This window comes from Melitaea cinxia, chromosome 15 (genome assembly GCF_905220565.1).
Source record: "Melitaea cinxia chromosome 15, ilMelCinx1.1, whole genome shotgun sequence".
NCBI lineage: Eukaryota > Metazoa > Arthropoda > Insecta > Lepidoptera > Nymphalidae > Melitaea > Melitaea cinxia.
This window is the reverse complement of record NC_059408.1, coordinates 13777641-13803903: the sequence shown is the minus strand read 5'-3', so window position 1 is coordinate 13803903 and position 26263 is coordinate 13777641. Positions and strand designations below refer to the sequence as shown.

General features: G+C 34.1%; 1 protein-coding gene across 1 annotated transcript; it reads left to right on the top strand.

Moving 5' to 3' along the window:
- Positions 1–9722: 9722 nt before the first annotated feature.
- LOC123660188 (cyclin-dependent kinase-like 4) lies at positions 9723–25056 on the top strand. The gene is made up of 14 exons (XM_045595289.1): positions 9723–9782; positions 13391–13531; positions 13888–14082; positions 14401–14570; positions 15470–15591; positions 16619–16790; positions 18502–18574; positions 19008–19079; positions 19812–19878; positions 20242–20324; positions 21351–21484; positions 22758–22867; positions 23963–24045; positions 25012–25056. Exons 1-14 carry the CDS (start codon positions 9756–9758, stop codon positions 25054–25056), a joined length of 1494 nt encoding a protein of 497 aa, XP_045451245.1. The 5' UTR covers positions 9723–9755.
- Positions 25057–26263: the final 1207 nt, after the last annotated feature.

The following is a 26263-nucleotide window of genomic DNA, read 5'->3' as shown; positions in this document are numbered from 1 at the left end:
ACCTCTCAGCGTCTCGGAGCGTCAGTGTCAGTTGTTTAACTTGATTTCACTCCTCATTTTTTTTTATATAACTTTGTCAGAAAACTAGTGTAAGGCTCAACTGATGGTAAGCGATTACCGTAAGGCCAAGCTACTACCCCAGTCGGGCTCATAATGTATAATTTAATATCTCATATTTTATACCTGCTCATACTTCACAGCTAAAAATTACAGGCTATTTTTCAAAAGACTAAAACTTAAATAAAGTTTTACTCCTTTCGGCCCATTCGGGTAAAAATAAGAACAAGTTAAAATATATTAACTCATCCCTATACGAGTACAACTTTGATAAATCAAAAACTCCACATGATATGGCCGATCGTGGGTGTCAAAATCGTTAAACGTTAAAGATTTAACGATCTGGTCATATTTTGTTGCCCACTTCTTGAAATAGCACCGTTTCGTGAAATACTCGGTCATTTCATGATGTGGCCAATTTTACGATATTGCCAAGACATAAACGGAATTCTTATTAGGACAATTTAGGATCCGGAGTCTGTCTTGATAAATATTGACACTTGTACGTAAGAAAAAATATTATGCTTGTGTGGCGACAATTATTCAGCTCAACTTATTTCTAAAAATTAACAAAACAGTACAAAAAAATTTCAGTCGTGATCGAGTGATTATTAATTTCTCATGAGTATTATTCCCGATAAGATATACCGAGAATGTCAATAATTTCTTACACTATTTTTTTTTTACCTGGAACCGTTTCCGTTTTCTCCAATTAGTACAAAAAAGTCTGCATAGGATACCGCATTTATCGATCTATCAGTCTATAAACTTAGCGAAAAAAATAAATCATATAATCCGATTTGACATCAGCCAAATCCCGAACAGCGGTTCGAACATTTTTATTGATTAGTATTTGTGATGATACGATAGCGGGGCACGCGATACTTTACCCGCTAACAGTTTTTACTCGGAACGCAATGAGGGGATCACAGTTCGACGTTCCAAAGAAAAGTAAGGTAATTTAAATAATCTATATAGCCCCTAGTTAATCATTGCATTTTAATGTATGATTACCGTTTGATCGCATTTGAATTTTTTTTAACTAGCTGACTCGGTGAATTTCGTACCGTCTATATTTCACCGCATTTTTTGTTTTTCTAAATATACCTATAGATTTTTTTTTGGTTTTAGTGAAAATCTTGTCTTAACAAAAAAGTCATCTAATTTTGTCCAAATTAGATAACTTTTTTTCATTTGACAACAGCTTTATCTGATTTGCTAGATAACTTTTATTGTATGCGTAAATGTCAGGAGTTCATAAGAAACTTTATTGAAAGTCGACCTAAAATATCGAAAGTTTGTATGTTATTTTGTATGAGAAACCTCAATAGAAATGTATGACTTTCACTATGAAAATTAAATGTTTTTCACAAGGACATAGGTATATTACAAACGCCACGTTGGCGCAAATATGTATGTTTGTGGCTGTTGCTCTGGCGGTTGCGGGTTCGATACTCGCACATGACAGACTGACATGACATCTGTATTAGCCATACAGAAGTTTGCCGTGGTCTGGGTGTTTGTGCAGTCCTTGTGGGTCTCCCCACCGTGCCTCGGAGAGCACGTTAAGCCGTCGGTCCCGGTTGTTATAGAGTACACCTGATAGCGATCGTTACTCATAGTAGGGAATATATCCGCCAACCCGCATTGAAGCAGCGTGGTAGATTAATCTCTGATCCTTCTCCTACATAGGGAAAGAGGCCTATGCCAAACAGTGGAATATTACAGACTGAAGCGTAATAAGAAATAACCAGTTCAAAACCTGGAACAATCTGAGTGGAGAAGGACCGCAACCTTACGGAGGAACACAGCTAAATAATAATACTTTTAAGTAGTATTGTGACAGGGGTACACTTATGATACTCTTAACGTTTTAAGAGCGTAAATAGGCTGGGAAACCCGCTTACAGCAATCTGTAATTAAATTGAATGTATTTTAGGGTCATTGAACTCAGTCCCCGTTATAATCATATTTGTGTGACCTCAAAACATGATATCACGTATCATTTTCCAATCGTGGTAATTAAAATTGTTGTGTGTATTTCATTTTAGAATTAAAGTTTCAGATAATCTGGATATGACGTCGTGAAAGTTACGACTCACCGCTTCTTGACACACGATGTCACATTCATTGATCTCCTTTCGTCGTCTAAACATGTGACGTAACTTAAATACGACTAAAGTCGACTACGACGAAATACGTAAACAACGACTGTCGCCTCTCATACAAAAACAGTTTAACCCTGTTTACTTGAGACCTTAATCCGACAGTGATTGCTCGAAGCGTAATATAGTTGAAGAATATTGTAATTGTGGAGGTAACATCAAATATCCATATTAAGACGACAGTATCACGCACGGTCGCGAGGCTCTGAAAATATTTGTTTTGTTCGTTTCACTTTGTACACTTTGTCGGTTCGTATTCTTGACATGAGCTTTGGCTGTAGCGCTCCATGCAATTGAATTGAATTATATTTTTTTATTATTTTTGATGTTTTAAAATTTGTGTGCAAAGTTTGTTTCTTGTGGCTGTAGGTTTTTTAATAATAATAATAATAATAATAATTTTATTTAATTAAGACTTACAGTCCACTTGTTAGTAACATTAGTAACTTACAACTACGTTAGTACACTTAAATTAAAAATTAAAATTAACAATTTACCAATTCACTTGCTTAACCTTTCTTGCCTCACCACTACGCCAACAAAGTGCTGAAGCATAGGCTCAGCAAGCTTAGCACTGAACATTTTCAGAATTTTGTTAGAACTGAGCCGCATTCTGTTTAATAGAGAGGCGGTCCGTTTCCTCAAGATTGCGAAAAAGGAGTCAGTATTCGCTTCAGTAAACATTGCAGACGCACTACAGAAGCGTCTCAGTCCCAACAAAATCCTAAAACCATTGTTATATTGCACTCTAAGTGCGTCCAGCGATTTTTTACTATACCTGGTCCACAGGGCACACGTATAAAAAGTTTGACAATATGCTTTAAACAATGTTATTTTAGCATCGTTGCTGCAGCGAGCAAACCTGTGGGCCAGCATATTACATCTGGCGGCAAGTGCCCTTCGTTCACGTTCTATGTCAGCATGGTCCCTGAGATCCTCGGAAATGTAATGACCTAGATATTTAAAAAGTTTTACCCGTCTTAGTTGAACATCGTTTAGTTTTAACACTGACTCGTAGTCAATTACCGCTCCGCGGACCACAAAAACCATGTACTCACTTTTATTAACATTGTACGTCAGGCCATGTTTTACCGCGTATTCTTCACAAATTTTTAATAGCGTCCTAATAGAGCCAGCCGACGGACCCAGCAGCACCATGTCATCTGCGTAACTAAGATTATTTAGGCAAATTCCATCAATCCAGCATCCGACACGTCTGCTGCTGAGTCCCACAATTAGCTCATTTACATACAAATTGAAAAGCTTAGGTGAGGTTATACCCCCCTGCCTCACCCCGCAATCCAACCGATAAGTATCTGATAAAGTTTCGCCCCACTTCACATAGTTTTCTTGGTTTAAATACCAAAATTTTAGCAACGAAATCAGTTCGGATTGTATACCTGCCTCGCGGAGTTTCCTCCATAATATGTCGTACGCTACTAGATCGAAGGCTTTCGAAAGGTCTAAAAAACAGGCATACACCGGTGTCTTTCTGCTTGTGTAGTATTGGGCAGTCTGCTTTAAACACAAAATGGCACTTTCCGTTGAAAGATTGGGCACAAACCCAAACTGCGCGTCGTGTATATTTAAATATCGATCCAAATTTTGGTCTATCAGACTGTCCAACACCTTAGCAAGTACTGTAGCTAGAGATATTGGCCTGTAATTATTTTTATCAGAAATATCTCCGGTCTTATTCTTAACTAAGGGGACCACCACTGTTTTCATCATATCAGCTGGTAAGTAAGAATGTGTTATACATAATGAAAAGAACATTGCTAGCACACTATAAAGATGGTTCCCCGCATGCTTAAGATGCTCGATTTTTAGGAAATTACATAACGTTCACGAAAATATTTACAATTTGTTAATGTGAAGCCAAGTCTTAATATTTGTTACTAGCAGTGCCTGCAACTTAGTCCGGGTGGAATTTAACAAAAAAGTTATTGTTTAGTTCGCAGAGTTATAATATAAATAAATTTCTAAAATAAAAGTAGCCTTAGTTACTCCTAATTACATTAGCTATCTGCCAGTGAAAGTGCAGTCAAAATCGGTCTAGCCGTTTCAGAGATTAGCCGGAACAAACAGACGGAAAAAATTCCAAAAAAATGTTATTTTGGTTTATGTACCGTGTATACATCCATATGCATTTAGTAAAAAGCGGTTATTTTAATATTACAAATAGATACTCCAATCCTAAAACTAATTAAAATGACTATGGTTGAATGGATTCCACCTTGGAACTTAAGAAGCCGAACGGTGGCGGGATAACCATCTAGCCGCGGGCTTTGAAACACACAGGCCGAAGACGAGCAGCAGCGTCTTCGGTGCGACAAAGCCAGCCCTGCGGTCACCAACCCACCTGTCCAGCGTGGTGACTATGGGCAACACACATGAGTTCACGTATTTTTGGCGCGAACTTGTGGAGGCCTATGTCCAGCAGTGGACTGCAATATGCTGAAATGATGATGATGATGATGATGAATGGATTGGACAAATTGTTGTTGCACTGATCGTAGGCTTAAGCAATATTTGTAACGGCCGTGCAGACATGGATCGTATCGAGACATTAATGCTTTGATTGTTTCTATTTTTTTTAATTTAGCCTGTCTAAAATATAGCCTACCTTTCAAATTGAATCAAACTGCACATGGTGTGCAAATATGATTAAAATCGTTTAAGCAGTTTAGGAGTCCATCGCGTACAAAGAACAGGACGCTCAATTTATATATATTAAGACAATTTATATATATTAAGATTATAATATGTTCATTTAACATTTTTTTTAAATAACTGGTATAGTATATTTATAAGACAAATTAGAAAAGAAGATAAACAAAGTTGCGTTCTACATTTTATACTTATTTATATGGAATAATCATTTATTTCAAAAGCTATAAAGTTATTAAGGTTTGACATTGAACTGCGGCTATTACCAGCACGACACATCCCCGTGACACACTCGGCGTGTACATTTTTTATAATGTTTGAATGTTTGTATATACCTCTCTACGAATACCCGAAGGTCGGTGAAGTGTGACGAATATGAAACAATACCTTCTGAGTGTCGCTGGGCGCCTGGTGTCCCATCAAGAACTGTCAAGTGCTAGTTTTTCTCAGCAGCACAATTAACCGGCCACCTACCTTTTTTTTAATTTCTTCAAAATTCTATGTGAATTTAATTTATTTTGTTATACAATTACATTAGATTAACAAATAAAAAATTTAGAAAATTTAAATAGTTTAAATAAAGAAAAAAAAAATTAAATTGTGCTTACAAAAACTAAAAATAAGTACTTAAAATAATAATTAAAAAAATTGTGTTACAAAATAATTATTTTTTTTATCATGTGTGTTATATTTTCTGTCTAATTAACCCCTGCAACCGATTTGGATATCGGTCCCTTCTTGAATGTCACTTTGTGGAATGTTCTCCCACTCCTCAACAGCAGCAGTATTTAGCTCTCTGATGTTGTACGACCCTGAATTCGTCTTTCGAGGTTGTTCCAGACATTTTCGGTCAAGTTCAGGTCAAAATTCAAAGATTTTGTAAATCGCAGAATATTGACTTCATCAAAGTAACCGGCAACACTTCTCAGGTGTAACCAATTTTAAAGTTGCGCCTAGCACTCAAAGTGCAAGTTAACAAAAGGAAACGATTTCGCATTTTAGATGGGTGGCCGTATAATTGTGCCTCTGAGTGTATTTATATTTTTAACAAATGGTTAACACTCAATTAGGCATTAGTGTTTGCTACAAAAGCGTATTTACGCCTTTATAATAAATTATCTTCATGTTATATAGTAAAGTTACGATTACTTCTAAACTAATGTGTTTCTGAACGTTTAGTGCGGAAGAGCGGTATTGTGTGGTTTTCAACTTGTGTATTTATATCTAATGAATTGTGTAATATTTATTATCGACTGAATGATACGAGCAGGTACATTTTTAATTACAAATTTAATATAAAGTATAATTTTACTAAATTATAATTTAAGTATGAATCTACTTAGAATAAATATTTATTTTTACATAGCCACGAAAAAAATATTTTATACTTTCTGTTGATAGATTTCTGTTTTACTAATCTGCTATTGCATTGTTGTTAATAAAGAAAATTGTGAAAATTTGATATTTTATACAAATGAATATCCATACGATGTTATTGTAACATTTACAATAGCAGATTGGAGCGTCAGTAAATAATTGCACTAAACTGCAAAAAAAGTGCTCTGTACCTTTGACCACACCTATCTAGGGCTATTTAAAAAAAGTCTTAAGCTACGGATTTGCGTTCAGTACATTGGAATACATAAGAAACATACTTGTGCTAGTTCAAAAACAAATTCATAACAACATAACATAACAACATAACATTTGTATTAATGCATTTCTTTTTTGGTGATTTTTATACATTTTTGGTTTTTGGAATTTACTCAAAATTAGAGGGTGTAGGGACCAAACGGAACCCAAATTCAGATTCAGCGCATCGTAATACATAAACTGGTCTGGTGGGTCTGGTCGAAAGTGTAGAGCACTTTTTTTAGGCCTGTATTATATACCTCTAACGTGTTGCTGGGCGCCTGGTATGTTTACATAAACGCTAGTAAGTTCTCTCCTAGTACTTTTTTTTTGTTCAAATAGCGAAATTATCTAAGTTATCTTACCTCTACTGAAACCTTAAAACTTTAAAAAAAATTGTTACTAAAACAATATATTTATTTTTTTGATAAACGATGAGCATCATTTATTAATTACGTTTAAAGCTTTTATTTGGAACCTATAAAGAGTTGTGCGTCATATTCTTTTTGCCTTTTTATGATATAAATAAAAAAAAAAGTTTTTGCTAGTCACAAAGACAATCTATTTTTGTAACAAAACTATGGACAGGTACAGCCTGTAACGAGCTTATAATGGAAGTGATACGGCCTTGACCGACAGCCGTGAGCTTTAATCATTTGTAGCTATTTTCAATCCTGCCTGTGGTATAATCGCTTCAACACACACGTATAAAATGACATTGAGTTTTTTATTCGTTACAATCAATAACATAAAATATTAAAGCTGTCACTAGAAAGGGTATTATTTTTATTTGTATTCTTGTCAACTTAAAAGAAATATTTAAAGTTCTATGGCCATATGGCCATAAGTAGTTGGTTAGCTAACTTGTATATCAATATTATATAGAAAAATCAGTAATTAGTGTCAAATTGATTTTTGTTATTAAGAATATAAATTAAATTAAAACAAAGTGAATAAGCGTAGTGGCTTATTCTCCGAGCATTCTCCTGTATAAAAAAATCGGCCCTTGCCCAGCGATGGGATGGATCTGATTGGCTGAATCATGTCAAATACTAAGTCACGCAAAAGACGAGTGAAAGAACGAAGGAGTAATATTTTGCACAAGTTTGTCGCAAAACTTGTTGCGTAATTACCGTAATGTTTATATATCCAAACTTTCTATTTATAATGTACTGTAAGCTGTCATTATAGTCATTTATAGTGAAACCTCTAACCGTGGGAACTGTAAGGTGGTCAAGTGTAGATGTATAGAACAAACTAAAGCGGATAGCGTTTATTATTTTATATAATGCTATAATGGCTATTGCATATTAAACTGAATGTATATGTAAAAGTCCTTATGATAATATATTACTTAAATATAATAAAACAGTAACATATTCAATTATACATCCTTGGCCATGTCACCTCAAAACTAAAAGAAATACTAAACGAATTCAAAGGAAAACTAAACGAAGTTGTCAAGAGTAAGCGTCTCAGTAAGTGTGTACAGGAGATCGCCAATCGTCATTTAATTTTATGGACAAGACAAAAGGTTAACGACCTGTAATAGCGAGCTTTATTAATATATCTTTGGTTTTATTTACTAGAGACAGCATTTTAATAAGTATGTCAAAATATAGATTCATAACAATTTTCCGAATCCAGTAATCAAAATCAGAAATAGATCATCACATCACTAGACATCACACTACTAGACATAGGCCTCCATAAGTTCACGCCAAAAATAGCGTGAACTATATTCTTCGGGTGGCTATATTTTTTGATGTCGTAGCCACACAGCATCAGAAATAGATAGATTATTTAAATTGGTCATTACTAATTTGAAATATGTTTGAAAATGACGTACTTTATCATTATTTTTTTTTGTCAGTTGACAAAAGTTCATTCAATTTGTCTTGTCCAAAGAACCTTCGTCTCCATGTCTAAACTAAGCAAATTTGTAATTTCCGCTATTTACTTTGTTTTACACCAATACATGAGTATAAAATACTAACCACACAAGTACGTTGGCGACAGGTAACTGATAGTTTATTTAGTCGTACTTCAGATGCCACACTGTCTGTCCTTTCGATTGTAGGTTTCCTTATTATTTTTATCTTTTATCTTTAAGGACAGTATTGGAAGTAAACAAAACTATTTATAATTAAGTATGGTACATTTTAGCTTTCTGCAATTATTAAAAAAAAATAGGTTAGCTGAAGATAATTAACGTTTAAAAATTTCATTCACTTAACGTTCATTCACATAATATTCCATTCGACAATAGAATCAAAAAAGTTTATTTTTGTAGATAGCTGTTTTATTTTTAAGATTTTTTTATACGTAGATACGTGTCTCATTTTGTTCTACAGTTTATCATTTAACTGAATTGATTTCTGATATTTTCTATTAGGAGTTAAAATAATAATAATAATATAAGTATTGTTCATTAAATTTATTTCCTTTTAGAATATGTGTAGTAAGCGTTTCGTGGGTGGATTTACCGTTAAGAATATACTTTATTTATTTTATTTTATTTTATTTAGGAAACAAAAACAGTACAATAATACAAGGAAAAAACCTTATACAACTGATACATAAACCAATAAAAGGTTCCTTTAGTAAACAATTCATCAATGAGCTAAAAAGCACACATATTATAATAAGTAATAATTGATAAATTACACACAGAAAATAAAAATAATTCAAACAGTAGTAAATTGAATAATTAGGTAAACATATACGAATAGAAACATTTCATACAATTATCAATTAAATAATAAATAATAATTAAAAAAAAAAAAAACAAAAAACCCGCCTGCGTGAAGAACAACTAATAGAAAATCAACTGAAAAAGCTGAAACAAGATAAAAATTCAATATGCACACAAATTCAGCGAAATAAATAGAAACAATATCAAACATTTTGTGCTGTACATTTAAAATATATTAATACGGTAGTCCTTCGAAACTTTATGCAACGTCGTACATAACATGCAGTCGGAGACATGCACAAAGAGAGAATGATTTGACTTATCCTTCAATTTCATGCCAAAAAGTTTTAATCTTATACTATGTGACTAAAATATCTTATTTTATTTATTATTCGATAGTAAATTTACACATGTGTTACGCTATTTAAATTTGTTTCAGGTCAACAGTTTACTGACGATGTCTCAGCGTGAATACAATAACGATGGATCGTGTCCATCGCGCCGCGCTCTCGCCGTCCACTCCTAGGAGCCGAGCCATGGATAAATACGAGCAGTTGGCTGTTGTGAGTAGCATTGTATTTAAAGAATAATAATTCGGAGTTTACTACTTAACAAATGGTATGATATAATGTTGATTCAGCCTGCATTCCACTGCTGGGCATAGGTATTTTTCTTCATGTAGGAAAAGTAGTTAGTAACGAGACTGAAACGGTGAGCAAAGACATTAAAAAGACGTTTTACCACGTAACATTTATTGCGAGAAAGAAATATATTTAGAAATATTACGGTAATTATTTTTAAGGAGTAATCTTCATGCGCGTTTCTGAACTGATATACACATTATTTTTAGTATTAAATGTACGTTTTTATATTAATATACGTTTATTGACTCAATTAAAGTCCTAATACTTAACGTTCTTCAGTAGATAATTGTGTCAGGATGTGGGGATACACATAACCCGAGTATAAACAGAGATACTACAAAACTAGTAAGATTATACTACGAATCTGTACAGCTGATTAAAAATTAGTCACAAGCAATTATGGGTAATTTAAAGCTGTGGCAACGCTGATTTGAACACTGCCTCATACATAGAAAATTGTGTATTGTAATGCGTGTATTCAATCGACCAAAATTAAAACTTACTTATGGTATGCATGTTCTGTGCAGTCATGTACATAGTGCCGAAATGACAATTGCGATAGGTCCCGTACAATTGGAAGTGTAAACATGTACATGTGAAATATTAATAAAAAAACATTATGGTTATTGTTAATCCAAATTTATTAAAATGTAATTATTTAATTATTTAAATGTAATTGTACTAACATTAGATTATAAGCAAAATTATTACTAACACTATATGGGCTAGTCCCGAAATAAAGATTATTATTATTATTATTATTATATTGACTATTGACATTTTCCTATTGTTTTTCTACGGATCCCTACGAATAACCTTAATAAATAACCACGCTAAATGGCGACATTAATGTCGATGTTACGGCGCTGGTTGGCTGTGTTATTAATTAGCGATTCTACTTCTAGCTCGACTTTAATGTTTTAGGTAGCCTAGTTTTTATCTGTTACTAAATTTATAGTTGTTCACTTATAAATCTTTTGAGATTATCAGCTTATTTACTTTAACAATAGTTTACTTAGTTAAAATCAAAATATGCGAGTTAACACACACATAAATTTATAACACACAAACACAAGTATGCGTATAAAATACACACATATACCTAAGTAACTGAATTACATATTTTGCTATCTACTAATTAAACCTATAAAATCCTTAATTACATGTCGCAAAAATTACAGCTTTGCTTAAATAATTAACTTTCGTTGGTTCTAAAGCTTTGAACTAAATCGTCAGCTCAATCAATTGTAGACTAACACTAAACTTTAAGAAAAATAAATATCGAGTTTATTAATAATTTTAAATACAGAAATTTATAAGATAAATAAATAAACTACTACAAAAATAGAAATTATCATTAAAAAAACTATTATATGTACAAAAAAATAAAATGATACGTTTGAAATGTCGATTATTTCTGGTCAACGCTCCGATGAGATCGAGGTTATGTTTACGAAGACAATCGACTTGACTATCAATATTTGTTCCGGAATGGAAGTGTCATAACATAACAGGGATAAATTATGACACCTTTATTATATCCGGGGTTATTTACATTTTGACCATATAACGACCTAGTTGCAATGTTATTTTAGTATAAACTGGCTGTGCCCGCGACTTCGTCCGCATGGAATTTAACAAAAAAGTTATTGTTCAGTTGCGCAGATTTATAAAATATATAAATTTCTAAAATAAAAGAAGCCTAAGCTACTCCTTATCATCTATCTGCCAGTGAAAGTGCCATCAAAATCGGTCCAGCCGTTTCAGATATTAGCCGGAACAAACTAGACAGACTGGCAGACAGTCAGACGGACAAAAATTGTAAAAAATGTTATTTTGGTATATGTACCGTGTTAACAACATACATATGAATTTAGTAAAACCCGATTATTTTAATATTACAAACAGACACTCCAATTTTATTTATTTGTATAGATAATAAAAAAAATTGTCGTACAAAAAAGATTACTGCTAGATTAAATAATTGTGTTTGCTCGCAAACTAAAAAAAAAACGACTTCAATTACATCGACAAGTAATACAATGTAGATGGACGAAAAAATAGTCAAGAAACTACGCGTTATTAAAGATTACTCAAAAAGTAGTTATCAGATCTCGATATAATTTATATGTAACCACATGATAAATATCAGCTTTCGATTAAATTAAAAATTATCAAAATCGGTACACCCAGTAAAAAGTTATTACGGATTTTCGAGAGTTTCCCTCGATTCCTCTGGGATCCCATCATCAGATCCTAGTTTCCTTATCACGGTACCAAACTAGGGATATCCCCTTTCCAACAAGAAAAGAATTATCAAAATCGGTATATCCAGTAGAAAGTTATGCGGTATAATACAACGTAGGTCGACGAAAAAAGCGTCAAGTAAAAACACATTATTAGATATAATAAAATAAATAATAAATAAATAAATAAATATTTACACAATACACACACGGTCGTCTGTTCCTAAAGTAAGCAACTTAATGCTTGTGTTATAGGTAACAGCCGACTGGTATATAGCTACATATTTTTTTTTCAATAAACATACTTATAAATAATACATATATAAATATATAAATAAATATTTATATTACACCCAGACTCGGGGTGGGAATCGAACCCACAACCCTCGGAGCAGAAAGCAGGGTCACTACAAACTGCGCCAACGGGCTAGTTGATATAACTCGAAAAGTAGTTGTTAGATCTTAAATAAATTTAAATGGGACCAATTGGCACACACCACCTTTCGATTAAAACAAAATTTGTCGAAATCGGTCCACACGGGCAAAAGTTCTGATGTAACATACATAAAAAAAAAAAAAAAAAAAAATACAGTCGAATCGAGAACCTCCTCCTTTTTTGGAAGTCGGTTAAAAAAAGGCTACGAGTATTAAATAAAAATGACTTTAAAATTTTAAAGAATATTATTTTACTTCATTAGTGACGGTTAAAAAAAGCTGTTTCGATGATAATTTTATTACTTCTCCTGAATAAGTACGTGACACATTGCACGCAAACAAAATTTATTATGTTGTATTTTGGGTACACATTTTAACCGTGTCTTACTAATTATATTATTTTTTTAGCTACATAAGTATAAAAACTAGTAGTGGGGACTTACATTTTTGTCGCCAGAAAGCTCTTCAAATTTGCGTGACCTTTGAAACTCGATACCATGTTCCCCTGTGATAATAGTTTTATTTTAATTTAGTGTTATTTCGGCTGTTAAAAATAATCGTTTTTAGCCCCCCCCATTCTAGATATGTATAAAAATATTTAAAAAATATTTTTAGGCAAAATTTGCAAAAATAATTAAAGCCTTAGCCTACTTAGCCTGGTAAATCCACCACTGGTAAATAGTAAAGTTAATATCCAAATAAATAAGAAATGAAATTCAATCAAGTAAAAAAAAAAAAACTTCTCCGCTAAACGCCATCATCGCAACATTTTCTTTACTAAATTGTACCAGCAGGAAGACGATGCGCGTCGTTTGCTAGAAATATTAATAGGTGAGAGATTTCTAGGTCGGAGAAGGGTCGTACGGCGTTGTATTGAAGTGTAGACGCCGCGACACGAACCAGCTGGTCGCCATCAAAAAGTTTTTAGAAACGGAAGACGATGTAGTCGTCAGGAAAATGGCGCTGAGAGAGATCAGGATGTTGAAGGTGAATTTATAAACAAATTCTATAAAGAAAATAACGTTTACATATTATTTACATATTTTTTTACATTGTAATTATATATATTCGCAAGAGATTGCTTTTTATTTATTTTTTTATTCTGTAAATTTAAATGGAATCCCTTCAAAATAATATTCTTTGCGATATCAGGAAACTGTCACGAAGTCTGACATTGTGACGTTATAGTAACTCTATTGTGACTAATTAAATTAGTAAATTAAAAAATGTCTCATTAACCATTACGATCCCAATGAACGACCACCAATCTACTATTATTACACAATTACAACAGCAGATTTGCTGTGAATACTTACCTAATGTTACCAATAATACTGTTCCAGAAACTTCGGCATGATCATCTGGTGAACATGATCGAAGTGTTCCGCAGAAAGCGAAGGTTTTACTTAGTATTTGAATATTTGGATCACACTCTGCTCGATGAGCTAGAGGCTTCACCAGGCGGTCTCGGTGAGGATACCGCTAAAAAGCATCTGTATCAGCTGCTTAAGGGAATTGATTACTGTCATCAAAATTCGGTAAGACATTTGGATAAATGAATTTGCACTTCTGGCACTAGTCTAGCTGTATAAAAGAAAAAAGGGGATAAGCTTAAAAAAACGAGTGTGCTTTAGATCACACGATTGAAGTAAAACTTTTTTAGTTTCCCCTACAGTAATATACGAAACGCTCTCGTCACGCATTCACCAGCTCTGTCCCTCCCCATGTCAAGCGTGTCAAGCGTGCGTGAAGAAGTTTAACTTTAAAAATAACTTCAAGTAACCGTCAAGTAATTTTACCAATTTAGAATAGTCATAACATTCTAAATGTATCCAAATTTTTTATTTTCTTTCCAGATCATCCATCGAGATGTTAAACCCGAAAACGTTCTGGTTTCTAATAATGGTATCGTGAAGCTCTGCGATCTCGGTTTCGCGAGAACTTTGGCCGCCCCCGGGGAACCTTACACGGAGTATGTAGCCACTCGGTGGTACAGAGCTCCAGAATTGTTGGTCGCTGAACACAGGTACAATATTATATATTCGAAATTATTCAAGTTTTTTATTATGAGTTTTTAATGGAAATGCCTAGTAGTGAGAAAGCAGATAAAGTAATATTTTGTGTTACGTCTCAATACAATTTAATATACAATTTAACTGAGGTAACAAGAAACAGCAGGAAATTTCCTGCTCAAAATATGGAGCAGCCCGACTGGGGTTGCACCTCTCGACCTTACAGAAGATCACAGCCTAATAATACTGTTTTCAAGCAGTGTTGTGTTCTTGCTGGTGAGTACGGTGACCAGAGCTCCTGGGGGGGAATTGAGGGTAGGTTCGGCAAAGCGCTTGCAATGCTCCCGGTACTGCAGACGTCCATAAGCTACGGTAATCGCTTACCATCAGGTGGACCGTACGCTTGTTTGCCGACCTAGTTGCACAAAAAAAAAAATACAATTATTTTACTCGCAAAAGTGACAAACAACTTAAGTTGGAAAAAGCTGCAATGACCACTTCTTTTTCAGTAGTTACGTAAAACACATTTCTAGTTGCTGCAGGATTAAGATAGGGCTCCTGGGGAGGGTTGTCAATTTGCTCCCATCATTACCATGCACTATGGCTCCAGTTATATTTATATATCATGTAATTGACATATGATAGTTGATTGTCTTGGCACCCTCTAGAGTGGAGACCGCGTCTTGGCAAACGCAGTGTGGGACGTCCTCCGGCCCGTTGGACCGACGATCTACGTAAGATTGCCGGTGTAGGCTGGATGAGGATTGCGGAAGACCGGGATATGTGGCGCGAACTTGGGGAGGCCTATGTCCAGCAGTGGACTGCGATAGGCTGAAGTGATAGTGATAGTTGATTGTCTGATTCCTGTCATCCAAAATTTTCGTACTCATTCAGTTTTCGGTGCATGTTTCAGGTACGGTCCTGAAGTAGACATCTGGGCAATCGGCTGTCTATTTGCGGAGATGTTGACCGGTGACCCTCTCTTCCCCGGTGACTCTGATATCGATCAATTAGCGCTCATTATAAAGACTGTTGGTGAGACTTATTCTTAGTTTTCTTAAAAAACAGATGTCAATTTTAATTTATTCTTTATTTTAAATAGTAATAAAATATTTCTAATAAGTCGATGTTACAATATCGAATCAATGTGTATTGTTTCTTTGTCTCTTTTTCACATTGACGTAGGGCTCAGCAGGAAATCTCCTGCTCAAAATCTTGGGTTGGTATCCCTACATTCAACCCACCACAGGAGCTTTGATACCTTGCTCACCACAGCAACACAACACTGTTTGAAAGCACTATTATTTTGCTGTGATCTTCTGTAAGGACGAGGTAGGTCCCCAGTCGGCTGCTCCAGATTTTGAGCAGGATATTTCCCGCTACACCCTACCTCAGTTACAAATATATTACAATATATTGCAAAATTCTCGATTCTTCTATAGAATAAAAACCTAGCAATAATATAAATATGTTTAAAGTGAGAAGTCGGGAGCCATTTTCTTGGTAGTTTTCGTGGCGAGTGCGCGACCGTACAGAAGTTCCTCGTCCATATCTAATTTACTGTTTACCTTGGATTTATTAAGAAATTGATAAAGTTTTTAAGATGAAATTATGTATTTTCTTGGTGAATTTAGAATAATTATTAACTGATTGGCGCTTTGGTCATGACAATTGCCTATTGCGTTTGGGGTCGTGATTTTAGTCCCGATCTTAATAATGTTTAAATATTAAAAATTTTGGCCATGATTTTGGCATATGTTTTTTTTATACATCCCGATGGTGGCAAAAATAATACGGTTTTTCTGATATAAGCAGTTGCCGTAGCCTATATATGCCTGCAACACCAGTAGCTTCAGGAGCGCGTTGCCAACCCTACTCCGCTTTCAACATATCTTTTGGAGCTCTGGCTACCTTATTCACCACAAGAACACATCACTACATTAGAGCTGTATTATTTGGATGTAATCTTTTATAAGGTCGTTGTAATTTCCGAATGAGTAGCCTCATCTCCAGATTTAGATCTGGATATTTCGCGCGCCCTACGTGAGTACTGTCGTCGCAGGGAAGCTGGCGCCCCGGCACCAGCAGGTGGTAGCGCGGCTGGCGGGCGCGCTGCAGGCGCCGGGCGCGCGCGGCGTGCTGCCCGGCGCCGCGCTCGCCCGCGAGCTGCTCGCCGCCTGCCTGCGCACCGAGCCGCGCGCGCGCCCCTCTGCCGCCGCGCTGCTGAGGCACAAGTAACTACCACACACACATATATATATATATATATATATATATATATACGCGGCGTGCTGCCTGGCGCCGCGCTCGCCCGCGAGCTGCTCGCCGCCTGCCTGCGCACCGAGCCGCGCGCGCGCCCCTCTGCCGCCGCGCTGCTGAGGCACAAGTAACTACCACACACACATATATATATATATATATATATATATATATACGCGGCGTGCTGCCTGGCGCCGCGCTCGCCCGCGAGCTGCTCGCCGCCTGCCTGCGCACCGAGCCGCGCGCGCGCCCCTCTGCCGCCGCGCTGCTGAGGCACAAGTAACTACCACACACACACATATATATATATATATATATATATATATATATATATATATATATATATATATATATATATATATATACGCGGCGTGCTGCCTGGCGCCGCGCTCGCCCGCGAGCTGCTCGCCGCCTGCCTGCGCACCGAGCCGCGCGCGCGCCCCTCTGCCGCCGCGCTGCTGAGGCACAAGTAACTACCACATATATATATATATATATATATATATATATATATATATATATATATATTTCTCGTGTCGCGTTGTAAACTCGTCCGAAACGGCTTGACCGATTCTCATGAAATTTTGTGTGCATATTGAGTAGGTCTGAGAATCGAACAACATCTATTTTTCATACCCCGAAGTTATAAGGGGAGGGGATTAAGGGGGCTAATAACATATATGGCAAAACAACGTTTGCGGGGTCAGCTAGTATAATATTTATAGATTAACCACAATGTTCGATTTTATTGAATGTTTTGTAAATAATAAATAAATAAATATCTACATAATACGCACACGGTCGTCTGTTGTATTATTTGTCTATTGTTGTTAAGGTACAAATAAATAAACTTGCGTTGCTCTGAAATTGAAGAAAGTTATTAAAATTAATATTTTAACATTATATAAGAATTACAATACACTATTACTGTTAATCATACAATTTTAACTGAAATTAAAGAAACGTCATTTCAAGTATATTAATCTATAAGTATTCTTCTTCACAAAGTGTAATAATCATAAATAACTAAATAAAATTTACAACATTCTCGTTTTTTCTCTCTTATATCTTATAGGACACAGACAGGGGTACGAATCGAACCTACAACCCCCCGGAGCAGAAGTCTTAGTTTTCAATCGTAGTACACAATCATATCGTTTTAGTGTCATGGATGCTGGTAAACCAATAAATAAATAATCTCCTATTTAAGCCAATTTTGAAATATAAGTGATGAAGATGTTACTTAAGACCAATTTTGTGTGTTAGAAAAACGATTATCATTTTGTGAAGCCTTTCGAATTCGAACAAGGCGTTTTATAAATATGACGATTTGTGAATTAAGGCTTACCGTATTCTATTGTAACTGCCTATGAATTTCTTGCTGTGGATCAAAGTGGGAGGTATATTTGCTGAACTTCCACTTTTGTCGCGCTGGTCTGCTATAGAATATAGATCGTATAGATGTACAAAAAAATCTTTTGGAACTTGCAGTATTAGATGAATTTTAAGATTTGAAAGAAATGTTAGCGATACGACCGCTTTTTGGTCAGATTACTCTCTTAAGAATTATTTATTATTTATTACTATTATTCTGTCTTACAATATAAAAGTACACATATCGTATTTAAACAAGTATACGTAGTTTACATGGCTGATTTTTTTAAATCTAATTCTAAATTTTCACAGATACTTTATAGCGGATGGATTCGCGGATAGTTTTAATGCGGAGCTGAAGAAGAAATTGGGCAAAGAAATCGAGGTGCTTATTCTACATTCTTTTACTTTACATGTACAGATATGACTTCTATGAAAGATAAGGGACAGTGTTGAATTCGCAACGTTGCTCTAATTTTATATACCTTAGGACTGTGAGCACGTTTCTTAGAATTTAAAGGAATAAGTTTCACAAATATATCAGACAGTCGTGACTCATTTTTGACGCTTTAGTATTATCAATAAATTCAAGTAATTTTTATTGTACCTAAGTATCATATACGTAGGAAACTTTCGACTCGGTTATGTACTGTTATAAAGTTATGTTGGAAATTATCACAGGTTACAGTTTTCAAACAAATAATTTTATTCTTAGTAGTCACTAGTAGTCGATAGTAGGTAACTATTTGAATATTCTTTTTCCGAAGAAGAATTATTGTTTTCAAAATTTGACTATTAATATTTTGACGATTCCTCAGACACCCGCCGCAGTCGCACCACCTCGAGTGGTCGGGAAACCGCGCCAGCAGTGGACACTAAATATTGTTACGGTAAGCTTAAAATCATTTAAAAACTGTTTTGCTATCAATATGAGTATTTTGACAAACTTACTTACCTAATGGACACGCTAGATTCATACCCAAAATCTCGCCATCAGTCTGACTCACTAGTTCTTGCCGAATCATTTCCTTTATTTGTTATTCCCATATTTTGGAAATTAAACAATAACGACTAAATATAACAGCCATAGATACGACATTGCCTTCAAGTGTAGATGGTGCCAGAAAATTTTAAGTTAAATGCTTGATTGTATTTGAGGGAGTTTGACTATCGTTCAGTGTGGTCCATCGCATATGAGATCTTTATGTTTTTATTCATTAATTATAATTATTTCTTCATTTAAGTAATTAAAATTATATTTCTTTATATATATTTTTTTTATACCACTAGGTCGACAAACAAGCGTACGGCTCACCTAATGGTAAGCGATTACCGTAGCTTATAGACGCCTGCAACACCAGAAGCATCGCAAGCGCGTTGCCGACCCAATCCCCAATCCCCCAGTAGCTCTGGTCACCTTACTCACCAACAGGAACACAATACTGCTTGAAAACAGTATTATTTAGCTGTGATCTTCTGTAAGCTCGAGGTACTACCCCAGTCGGGCTGCTCCATATTTTGAGTAGAAAATTCATGCTGTGCCCTACCTCAGTTGGATATCTAATTGTATTCATTTTTGTTGAGTTTTAAATATATGTATTAAATCAAATTTTTTCATAAAGGATCCCAACAGATCTCGAACAAGCAGCACAGCGGGTGAATCTTTAATCGACTACAACTACACTCCGAGTGAGTATCTTTGATATACCCTAAAGTCAAAATTCATTGCGAAAATCCGTTTATTATAAATAAAGTAAATAACTATAATTATTTTTTAAATAATTTCTTTAATGTATTAAATCATTATTTAGAATACTCTCACACCTCTCATCTTTATTCGAGCAAAAGTCTCTTCTGTTGAGAAAAAAAGTTGGCCTTCAACAGGATTGTTCGATAAATCAGAATGTCTTCTGACATAAAGGTTCCTTAACGAAGTTTTCATTGATTTTCATTCTATTAAATAATCCTTCCGATTTTCGCAATGATTACCTACATTTCACTAAAATGTAAAAACGTGTGCGGGTCTTTCGTTGATTTTTATAATTATTTTAGGCACAGAACATCAAATGGAGTCAGCGAGTTACGACAAGAAACTGACACAAGCACAGACACACACACATACAGTTGAGAGCGAGGTAAAATTATTATCATGTCCTATGCAAATAATTACATATATAGTTTGGATGCCTGTCTTTGTGTGTCTTCCCGTGCCTCGTATAACACTGTTCAAAAAAATAAAAGAATGTTATAAAATATAATTAATTACATATAAAACAAACAATTTTTTTGTCGTTCATTTAAAATTAAAACAATTATTTTATAAAACATTTTATCAAATAATTAAAATATAAGTTTATAAGTTAAAGATGTCAGCGGTTATTCAATTTATTAAGCTCATTTTATAAGCAATATTTTTAACCTCCCATCCTTCTCTTAGACGGAGAAAGAGGCCTATAGTGGAACCTAATCTAAGTGGATAACCTAAAGTGGGACAGTGGGATGTTGTAGGTTGAATCGTAAACGCCTCAAATCGTTAAATTTTACTTTCAAAACTATTAGAATTTTTGACTACCCCTAGTCCTAGTTTGTAAAATATGTATATTATATTATTATTATATTATATCTGGCATTTAGTTTATTTTTAACCGACTTCAAAAAAGGAGGAGATTACTCAATTCGACCATACATTTTTATGCATGTTCGAGGATAACTTCGTTGTTTATGAACCGATTTTTATAATTCTTTTTTTGTTGGAAAGGAGATATCCTAACTGGAGTATAAGGAAATCAGGATCTGATGATGGGATCCCAGAGAAATCGAGGGAAACCCTTAAAAATCCGCACAACTTTTTACTGGGTGTACTGATTTTGATGATTCTTAATTTAATCGAAAGCTAATGTTTATTATGTGGTCACATTTGAATTTCATAGAGATCTGATTACCAATTTTAGAGTAATCTTTGGTAATGCGTATTAACTTGACTATTTTTTGTTTTTTTTCGTTTGCCAGCAAACACAATTATTCTGAATATATTTAAGAATATACATGAATACATGTTCATGTAATCTCGTTTCTTAAGTTAATTAATTTTACCAACGTTTCTAAGTATTCATAGATTTTTCGATATATAAGATGTAATCCACCCCCCCCCCCCGCTCCAGGTCCCCCCAGCAGTGGTCAGTACGTCGGGCTCGCGTCCAACTCTACCACGCTCATTGGCGCGTGCTGTCGACGAAACCTTCCAGAACTTTCCTGTACCCCTAAACACCTACCCGCGAACTCCATACATTAAAAAGTAAGACTGCATAATATAATCGCCACATATATCTTAATAAGACAACATACACACACTGTTGTGTTGTCTGTTCCTAAAGTAAGCAACTTAATGCTTGTGTTATAGGTAACAGCTACATTATTTTTTCGATCTACATATAAATAATACATATATAAATATATATATATATATATATATATATATATATATATATATATATATATATATATATATATATATATATTACACCCAGACTAGGGGTGGGAATCGAACCCATAAGCCTCAGAGCAGAAAGCAGGGTCACTACAAACTGCGCCAACGAGCTAGTCAATAATAATACATACTCGAGTATTTTTTGTACTGCTTTTCTGTAAAGCTGTAAAAATAATATAAATTAATAAAGAAATAAGCGCCTCACGCTCAATACTAACATTAGAAACCCTTTATCGGGAGTATGGCTAGTGATGGCACCTTCATAGGTGGTGGCTCAGTAAGAAACACCTCGCTCAAAATCTGGAGCAGCCTCTGAATGCAGAGAGCACTTCAAACCTTATAAAAGATTACATCCGAATAATACAGCTCCAATATAGTGTTGTGTTGTTTTCTAATGTTTACGCGAATTTCAATCATTATAATGAATGAAATTTTCCGGATTTTATCACGGCTTATTAAGTTTTTTAGATGCCGATGATGCCGATGAGATTGCAGCAACCACGGTCACGGGAGGACTGTTGTGTTCCTGTGGTGAATAAGGTAGCCAGAGCTTCGAAAGATATGTTGACAGCGGAGTAGGGTCGGCAACGCGCTCTTGAAGCTCCTGGTGTTGCAGACATCTATAGGTCACGGCAACCGCTTATATCAGAAAAATCGTAAGCATTTTGCCACCATAGGGTGTATAAAAAAACCAAAATTTAACATTTAAACATTACTGTAATCGCGACCCCAAATGCAAGAGCCATTTTTATTTTATTTATATTATTGTATATGTAACTACTTCTTGTGTAATACTCTTCTGCTGCAACTACTGTAATCTGAGGATAATGGTGCTGATTGTACGACAGCACATAATATGTTTAAGTTACAATACTTGTTTATTTTTATCTACTGGTATTTTTTGTCCTTAATAATATTAAAAAAAAAAAAAAAAAAAACTAGCAATTTGTGGTAACCAAAACGCCAACCAGTTCACAATTATAACAAATCAAATATTAATCATCAAGAAAAGACAAATAATTTGAAATCTAGAAACAAAAAATTCAATTTAAAAACTTTATCAATTTCTTAATAAATCTAGGGTAAACAGTAAATTAGTAATGGACGAGGAACTTCTGCGCGGTCGCGCGCTCGCCAAGAAAACTACAAAGAAAATGCCTCCCGACTTCTCACTGCCATACGTGCCCGGAGGTAATGTTGCTAAATATATTACTGTTAACAGATTTATATCATGGCTGGATTTCTATTCTACAGAAGAATCGAGAATTTTGTATTACATTGTTGCATTTTTTTGAACTGAGGTAGGGCACAGCAGGAAATAGCCTGCTCAAATCTGGGGTAGCTTGACTGGGGTAGTACCTCGACCTTACAGAAGATCACAGCTAAATAATACTGTTTTCAAGCAGTGTTGTGTTCCTGTTGGTGAGTAAGGTGACCAGACCTCCTGCGGAGGATAGAGGATAGGGTCGGCAACGCAGTTGTCATATTTCTGGTGTTGTTTAGGCTACGGCAATCGCTTGCCATTAGATGAGCCGTAAGCTTATTTGTCAACCTAGTTGTATAAAAATATAAAAAAATAATGTTTGGAATAATGCGAGTGAAAGAAAAAAAATTAACGTAAGAAGTGGAAATTGATGGTCTAGGATCCAAAAAAGGAACCGTTATCAATCTGTCATCATCATACCATTCGTATCATATCATAGAGTAGCGGATACACTTCCACTTACAGAATTTAACTGTCGCATTTTCTCACACAATATCTTTCCATACACCATACCATACGAATCGACACCGACGGAATTTAACTTTAGCTTGGGTGTTTCAGTCGTTCTACTGCGGATAGAAATAATTATTTCTGAATTATGTGATTGTTCATCAATTATATGTCTTTTATAACTAAACTAGCTATGCCTGTGACTTCGTCCGGATGGAATTTAACAAAAAAGTTATTGTTCAGTTCGCATCGCAGTTAAATAAATTACTAAAATAAAAGTAGCCTAAGCTACTACTTATTACATCAGCTATCTGCCAGTGAAAGTCCTGTCAAAGTCGGTTTAGCCGTTTCAGAGATTAGCCGGAACAAACAGACAGACAGACAGAAAAAATTATTAAAAATGCTATTTTTGTATATGTACCGTGTAGTAAAAAGCGGTTATTTTAATATTACAAACAGACACTCTTTATACTACTTATTTATGTATACACTTATTTTATGTATATAGATAGAATTTTAAATTGATAAGTTTTGTCTTCTTAATGATATTTTTCTATTTTTGTCTGTTACAGCAAGCAACAGTCCAATGAAAAAAGCGAAAAAGCCAACCACAAACAATACGATGCCCAAAGCATACGAGATGTGGGACAATAATGTAAGTTAAATGTATTATGTTTATAAATATTTTAAATTAATTTTAATGTCCCAATGGCGGTTCTTTTGAATAAAGAAGCGATTTTTTTTGCGAGTCTTGCTGGTTTTATTACTTTTTTTAGATTTATACAATTATTTTGAATTGAAAATCTTTTAAAATGTCTTTGAGTTTTTCACGACTTATATAAATTATTTTCATAAATAAAACCTATAAAGTAATATAAAAAAAAATTCAATCAGTTATTTATATATTTAGTTCGCTTCAGTCTGTAATATCCCACTGCTCTATAGGCCTCTTTCTCCATGTAGGAGAATGATCTGAGCTTAATCCACCACGCTGCTCCAATCCGGGTTGGAAATATATTTAGTTGTATTTATTTAAACATTTTTGAATATCATATCAAAAATGTATTTATTTATTTATTTAGGATCACCAGTAATTGTTAACACTAATTACACAATAACGTAAACCTAATCTTAATAAATACTTTAGAGCTAAGTGTTACAATTTATTAAGGTGAACACCATATGCAAAAAGAAGCATTGAAGAAGTATCCAACTCCAATCTCATACCTGGATCAATTCCCATATTTTTTTAAGTTGTCTAATACGTTGTAGGAGCTTGTAATACGGAATGAAAGAAAATTGCAAACAATTGAAAAAATTTCAAAAAACTTAGGTAACGATTATTCCAAGTCACGGCTTTGACTGTTCACGAAACAACGTCAGTCGAAGTTAAAAAATTAAAAAAAAATATGTTTTAGAAAAAAAAGCTTTTTTACACACACTTGTCTTGGGAAGTAAGCTGGTGAATGCGGGACGAGAGCGCTACGAAAATTGTAATAGAGTGAGATGAACGGAAGTTGAGAGGGTGGTATAGGTTAGTGAAGATAGAAAGAGAGAGAGTTACGTTTCGTAAGTTTTACTTCAGCCTAAAGCACACTCGTTATTTTTTATATTGTTGCAGGTAACACCGACTCTAAGAACGCCTACGAATCTTCCGTACATGTGACTGTACGGTCAAAGCTTTTTGAGAGCAAGGAATTATTAAAATTACTATTTTGAAAAATCTTTAGTTTTAATTAAAAAAAAAAAAAAACGATCTAGAAACAGTGACTAAAACAATGAAAAAACTGAAACAGACTTTTATCACGAGTGTTATTTACTAATTTTGTAATATTTATATACTCACAATATGTAGTTTTTTTTTATTGTTCATTTATTTACAAATTACGAATGTTTAAAGGATGATGTAATCAATGTAAATCTTAATGATGTATTCGTTGATTATTTGTAAAATATTGAATAAAAATACTGTTGTAAATTATTGAATGTTTTTTATTACTAAAAGCGGATTTTTAAAAAAAAATATGAATTATTAATTATTTATTTTTATTTTACAAAAAGTTTGGTTTTAATTTGTAGTTTTAATTTTTTTTCTCTACGGGTTATAACTTTACTGTGTAATTAATGATTTTGGTTCTTAAATATTTATAAAAACAATTGTAGTAATTTTGATGTAAATTATACTAATGAAGGAATTTAGATTTTATACGCTAGTCGGTAGATGTTTTGTGGGTTGTATGAGTTTTTGTAAATATGTAAGTAGGTGCATAGTCTATTTAACAAGTTCAAAAAAGTATTAAATAGAGATAAATCTCCTAAAAATATGAGAAGAAATTTTTGATAAAAATATGATTTTTATTGGATTTTTCCTCTTTAAGGAACTTTTTTTTAAATTGCTGAAATGTAAATACTAAATCCTTCCGACCCATTTTTCTAGACTTCGTTCCGGAATGAATGAGCCATACTTATATTTTTAGGCTTTTATCTCTATTTAACACGTTTTTGAACTTGTTGACTGGACTACCATTATCATATGAAAATTTGAATACGTGCAATATTAAATAAAATCCTTTATACGTATTACAATTGTTTTTTTATATTTTTTTTTTCACTGCCCCTATTGTTTATTAAGAAGAAATATTATTTTCTAGATTTGGTGCAATTAAACTTATGGGAAAATATTGTAACTTTTGTAATTACTCTTATCCTTGATTCGACTCATAACCAGAATTGCTATTATATATTGTCAGGCATATAGAGCTTGACCGTGCTATAGTAACAGTGAATTCAAATTTATAAATATTCTAGCACTGCTCACAGTAACGTCAAGTCTTTTATTGTAACTTCTTCAAAATCGCCTATTTCTAAAACCA

What these genes read in the sequence shown, in the direction of transcription:
- LOC123660188 (XM_045595289.1), top strand. Translation starts at nt 9,756, where the DNA reads ATGGATAAATACGAGCAGTTGGCTGTT. An exon ending in GCCGCGCTGCTGAGGCACAA is followed by an intron (nt 16,791 to 18,501) that starts GTAACTACCACA and finishes AAATTTTCACAG; the next exon opens with ATACTTTATAGCGGATGGAT. An exon ending in CGAACTCCATACATTAAAAA is followed by an intron (nt 21,485 to 22,757) that starts GTAAGACTGCAT and finishes TAATAAATCTAG; the next exon opens with GGTAAACAGTAAATTAGTAA.